This window comes from Sminthopsis crassicaudata, chromosome 2 (assembly GCF_048593235.1).
Source record: "Sminthopsis crassicaudata isolate SCR6 chromosome 2, ASM4859323v1, whole genome shotgun sequence".
Taxonomy (NCBI): domain Eukaryota; kingdom Metazoa; phylum Chordata; class Mammalia; order Dasyuromorphia; family Dasyuridae; genus Sminthopsis; species Sminthopsis crassicaudata.
This window is the reverse complement of record NC_133618.1, coordinates 505,680,383-505,686,077: the sequence shown is the minus strand read 5'-3', so window position 1 is coordinate 505,686,077 and position 5,695 is coordinate 505,680,383. Positions and strand designations below refer to the sequence as shown.

Below are 5,695 nucleotides of genomic sequence, written 5' to 3'. Positions count from 1 at the left end.
ACGTATGAAACATAACCTGAAATAAATCTAACCTGAAAAAAAAGGAGTAGATATAGTTGAGAGTAAAACTGTGGTGTCAAAACTGACAAAGCACCTAAGAGCTTTGTCTCTGCTTTTGCCAGGCACCAAAAGGAAGCAAAGTTGCAATATTCTGGTAGACTGATCATCTTTAAGTGTGGGAGGCTCAGTGCTCCAGAAGTCACTTGGCAGCTAGACCGCGCAGTGGATTAGAGTGCTGGGCCTGGAGTCAGGAAGACTCATCTTCCAGAGTTCAAATCCGTCCCCAGACTCCATCTGCCTGACCCTAGGCTACTCAATTCTCATCAACTCCTCCAGTATCTTTCCTAGTTAACAAAGACTAGGACATGACTGAACAGTAAATAAGTCCCTGTTACTGCCCATCAATGTCCTAACTGACACTTCTGCAGGCAAAAAAGGATTTCAGTGAACTAAGCAAGCAGTACTGTACTACCAACAGAGTAGCATGATTTGGCTACGCAGCCATGGACAAGCCAATGACAAAACCTACAAATTGGCTTTGCCACAGTGGAGAAAGGGTTTGTAAATCAGGACACATCTTAAGAGTAGCATCTGTCAACCTTATGGATATTTGAAATGAACCCAGTTTTTCTCTTGTAAAATAACCTAAATGTATCTTAAGAAAACCACAAATTTATTCTTGTGTGGACAATAATATAACCATCTTATCAATCTTATCAAGGCCTATGGACTTCACATGACAGGATCATTGTTAGCTCCTCGAGTTCTTTGCCAGACATCTAAAAAGGGGGATTATTTAGAAAAGAGACGTCAGCTGTGACAGAAAACATTTCCACATTTATGTAGCCAAGAAGATTTTAATTACAGCAGACAGCAAATCCATATAAAATGACTGATTACAGAAACCACCAATTTAGGATATCCATATCAGTATGTATGCAAAACACAGAACCAAAAATACATTAAATATTGTAAATGATGGTGGAATGTAACAGAGTATACAAGAGGATATATATTGAAACACTGTCAAGTTGCAAACCTACCTTGTTTAGCCATTCAAATGATTAAATTTAACTCTTTAGAGTCTATCATAGTGTTTGAAAATTATCTGTTTCCTTAATGCTACTATGAATGTACTTGTGGACAAGCCCTAAATGCATGACATGCCACAACATAATACATATAAATCATCACTGTTAAATAAAACGTGAACAATCTCAACCACAAGTTAGAAATATCCAGGGTAACCAAATTCCTAATGGAATTATGGTGACATACGTTGAAATTCAACTACAAACATAAACTTGTATTATCTAGCTATTGGTAGTACTGCATGTGAAATGAAGTCTGTTGTTTTTGACATCAGTACTCTTATTTAGTAGGCAGAAGTTTGCATTTTTAAAAAAATACAACAAAATCCCACAAACATGCCACTCCAAGGTTTTTTGTTTTGTTTTGTTTTGTTTTGGCTAAATGGGCATTTTATATCGATCCATTTAGAAGCAGAAAAAATTACTGTACACAGTTAACAAGATCATGGGGTGACCAAATCCTTGTCGAGCAATACCTCACAGTTTTTCATTATATGGGATAGTCTAAATGTAGCCAAATGTAGCAGCAGTATTGTTTTATTTACAATTAGAACTAAATTGTCTTCAGAGTGTAGAAATTCTACTTTATTCTTCCTCTCTTCCATATAACACTTGATGTTTGAAAAGTTGACCCTTGAGGGGCTTAATGTTCCAAAAAAATCATCTCAGGAATGATGAGAAATAACATAGCCAAGTCCAGTCTTGGCTAATTCTTGATGTTTGGACTCAAGAATTAAGTGTTCACATCAAAATTACATAATTGTGCAAAATTTTGATTGTCCAGTATCCCGAGAGACTTCGAGTTTGTTTTTGTCTCTTACTAATATGGCCTCATTTCCATATTGTGAGTACCACATGCTCCGGCTCCTACTCAAGTAAGTCCCAGGGGGTCCAGATTCCAACTTTTGCTGCTGTTGCTGCCAGATAAGCAAGGAGGTGTCTCTATAACGAAGCCGGGCATAACCCTCAGACAAAGCTTTCTCAGCTAGAGGAACTCGCCCATTCATTCCTCCTCCCTGTGTAAGAGAATCTGTTTACTATCCCTGGGTTTTCTGTACCTCGGTTACTTCACAGCAGAACACAAGTACCCACTCACTTATTTCATGAAACCAGGTAATCAGGATCCTGGATTCTTGGGCTTGAAGCTTCCTTGTTTATCTGTGATTAAAAGCCACTTGCAAGTACAGTCACATCTTACTTGTAGACAAATATTTCCATGACAAGAGCTGGATCATGAGAGAGTGAAAAATAGGACAGAATTTGTCCTTTGTAAGAAAAAGCAGCTACATATTATTGCTAACATTACAGACTTAACTACATGCAAGAAATACTATGTATCAAAATAACTGGGCTGAGGCCACAGTCTTTTTGCTACAATGGCATCCAGTGCATTTATACACATTGCTAAATATACATCAAGCAATGAGTTTTATCCCCAAATTGGTCAGTACCTTAAGTAATGTTGAAACTCATCCTAAATTACATTATTTCCAGGATGTATCTTGTCTCACTAAAAAAAGGTACATTTTACAACCTGAAAATAAGCTCCTAAACCCAAGTTTATCCAAAGATCTGCTGTTACTATCACACATCAATGTTTTATTACATATAGTGGATTTGCAACTGGCTTTTCCTTTATGGCAAAAACACCTTGAGAGACTAATGACTTTTTGTCAAGATAGTCCTTTATTTACCTAAAAGGAAATAAAAATTCCCATCATGCAGATGAAAGAAATTGATACCCATTTGCAATCATGTTTACATGAAATCATTTATAGTAGCTCTTCCCTGTCTAGCATCTCCTCTCTTTATTTCCCCCATTTTTCTATTCCTCATCTTCTTAAATTCCTTGAATTTCCACACTTCTTATATGCATATTATAACTCATTGTGTCCCTATCTTTTAGATCCCATTTTCTGACTCCCCAATTCCTTCATCTCAGCATTTTCAGCTTACCACCTCCATGACCATCTCCTGATCCCCTGTCTCTTTTCTATATTCCCACCGATGTGCATCTCAATTCTCTTCTTCCTTACAAAGAACCACAGACCTATAGCTGCAAAGAGCTTTAAAGGACATTTAGTTCAACTCCCCAGTTTTTCAGAGGAGATGCTGGAGGCTCTGAGAGGGAGGAGGGGGGACATGCACCCATGGTCACACAAGATGCTTCAGAGATGAGATCTGAAATGCTGTCCTCTAACTCCAGAGACTATGCGCTTTCTATCACACACTTTCTCGTTGTTTCCATTATCTTGTATATCCATTGCCCCAAAGTCACTATCCTTCTAATCCAACAAATATTAAATCCTTATTATGTGGAACGTACTTTGTGAAGGCATTCGGAATATAATGACAAAAACCACAAAGTCTTCTCTCAACGAGCTGACATTCTACTGAGGAGGCCAAAATGTATGTAAGTAAATGCAAAGTACTTTCAAGAGAGTGTTAATAACAAGAGGGATAAGGAGAGAGGGCTGACCCACTCTTTGAAGGAGCTAGGGATATGACAGGAGGAAGATATAGAGGCCCCCCTATGTAAAGGAAGTGGAAATGCCCAGTGTAGAGAACAGGTACCAGTGGAAGAACTGATGAGTAATCCGAAATAAAAGTAGGTAAGAGTCATGTGGAAGGGGGGAGGGGAGAAAAGGGCTTTAAAACACCAGGCCTGAAGATGTTGTTTTATCCTGAGCCATTAAGAAGTTTTTGTGGATTTCTGCAGGAGGAAGCGGCAGGACCCGAGCTGTGGTTTAGGGTTTTAGGTTTTGGCTAAAGGGCAGAAGACATTGAGGGGAAGAGCCTGGAAGGACTGAGGCCAATTAGGAGGTGGTAGCGTCAATCCGAGGGAGAGGTGCTGGGGAGGAGGTGAAATGAACAAGGCTCCGGGAGGACTGGATGAGGAAGAGGGGCCATTCAAGGGTAGCTCCGAGGGCCGAGGGAACGTTAGAAAGAGGGCCAAGTTGGGTCACAATATAGCAAGTCCTGGTTAGGACAGGCTGATGTGGAGAGGCCCATAGAATAACCAGCTGAGGATGCAGGCCTGGCATCCACGGAGAAATGGGGCTGCGCATGCGGTGTGGGGGGAGTCTGCCTTTAACCGAGGCGCGCTTTAACTGAACCCAGGGGAGTTACGGAAATGTGGAAAGGAGAAAAGGGGGGGATGGGGAGGAAAGGAAAAGAGAAGAGGGGAGGGGAGAAGGGAAGGGAAGAGAGAAGAGGAAATGAGGGGAGAGGTGAAATAAAGGGAAAGAAGAGAAGGGGCGAGGAGGGAAGAAGAGGAGGAGAAAGCGAGGGAGCGTTTAACAGAAGAGAGGGGGAGCTGGAAAGAAGAGGAGGGGTAAGAAGGAGGGCCAGGGGCGAAGAGGAGCTGGAAAGCCGGAGAAAGTAAGCAAAGTGATAGGAGAGGGGAAGCCTAAGAGGGGGAGGGGGAGGCTCGAGTCCAGGCCAGGGGCGGAGCACTACCCATAAAATCCCCATCTCCACATAGCGTCCCCACCCCAGGAACTTTTTTATCTCCTGCTGGTTCCTCGAGTTCCCCTCCGAAAGCCCCTCACTCACCCACGCGGCTCTGGGCTGCGCCCGCGGCGCCCTCCCAGGGCCCGGCCCGGGCGAGGATCAGGCCGCTGTCACTGGCAGCTCCGTCTCCATAGTAACGCGGCAGCGTCGGCGGGCGTAGGCATTTGGAGCTGATCGCCGAACACTGAGGAGTCTAGAGCTATGGATCCACAACGCCTGGCTCCTCTCGGGGCGCAGGAGCGGCGGCTTCTGTGGAGAAGGGGCGGGAGCTCTGGGGTTCTGGGAGGTGGGATGGCGCGAATGCGTCAGATATTCCGGCGGGAAGGGCCCGAGTTCTGTTGGCTGTTCCGCGGTGTCGCTCCCCGGGGCGCGTTTGGGGCTTTGTGGGCTCCCGCGGGTCGGACTCCTCTTCCAGTCCTCCCCGGGAGGGGCCTCAGGAGCTAGGACCTTGTTCCCGGTTTACAGACTGGAAAGTTGAGGCCGAGAGGTTGGCGGTCAACCAGAGGAGTTTAGGTTACAGCTGAGACACTCCGTATGGGGGTAATCAGGGCGGTCTGCAGCGATCCACCAAGGTCCGGGGGGTGCATGCGCGCTCACTCAGGACCAGAGATCTAAAACTTCCTGGGCTCTGGGCCGGACGTCACTAAGAGAGCCTTTCGAAAATTCCCAGAGACCCCAAAGGCTTTCGGGTTTTGTGGATTATGTTGATACTCGCTGCGGCAGAAACAAAAACATGAAATGTAAACATAATTCATTTGAAAACAATAAATCAGTTATATGTTAACTAAGGTACTTTTATGAAAAATAAGTATTTTACAAAATAAAAAAATCAGTGAGAAAAGTGACATTTTTAAACCTGTTTTTCCAAATCTCTCCTGTCCGTGTTGCGGACAGCTGCACTTCTAATATCTACTGCACTGTCTTCATTTTGTTTGGGATATAGGAGGAAGGTCCCACCTCACGAATCGGTCTAGTCGGTAACGGGAGGAGTATTGTAATAGACAATTAACGTCATAGCATTATTCTGGAAATAGCTTGGATCTCTTGCACCCCCGTCTCAGGGATCCTCAGGGGTCCTTTGAGAACAGTTG

The 5,695-nt window shown here is 43.8% G+C and overlaps 1 protein-coding gene across 1 annotated transcript; it reads right to left on the bottom strand.

The window, feature by feature from the left end:
• Nucleotides 1-837: 837 nt before the first annotated feature.
• BRD3OS (BRD3 opposite strand) lies at nucleotides 838-5,258 on the bottom strand. Its single transcript, XM_074294065.1, has 2 exons — nucleotides 4,647-5,258; nucleotides 838-2,317 (listed from the first exon to the last, which is right to left on the bottom strand). The coding sequence occupies exon 2, from the start codon at nucleotides 2,096-2,098 to the stop codon at nucleotides 1,844-1,846; it is 255 nt and encodes an 84-aa protein (XP_074150166.1). The 5' UTR covers nucleotides 2,099-2,317; nucleotides 4,647-5,258; the 3' UTR covers nucleotides 838-1,843.
• Nucleotides 5,259-5,695: the final 437 nt, after the last annotated feature.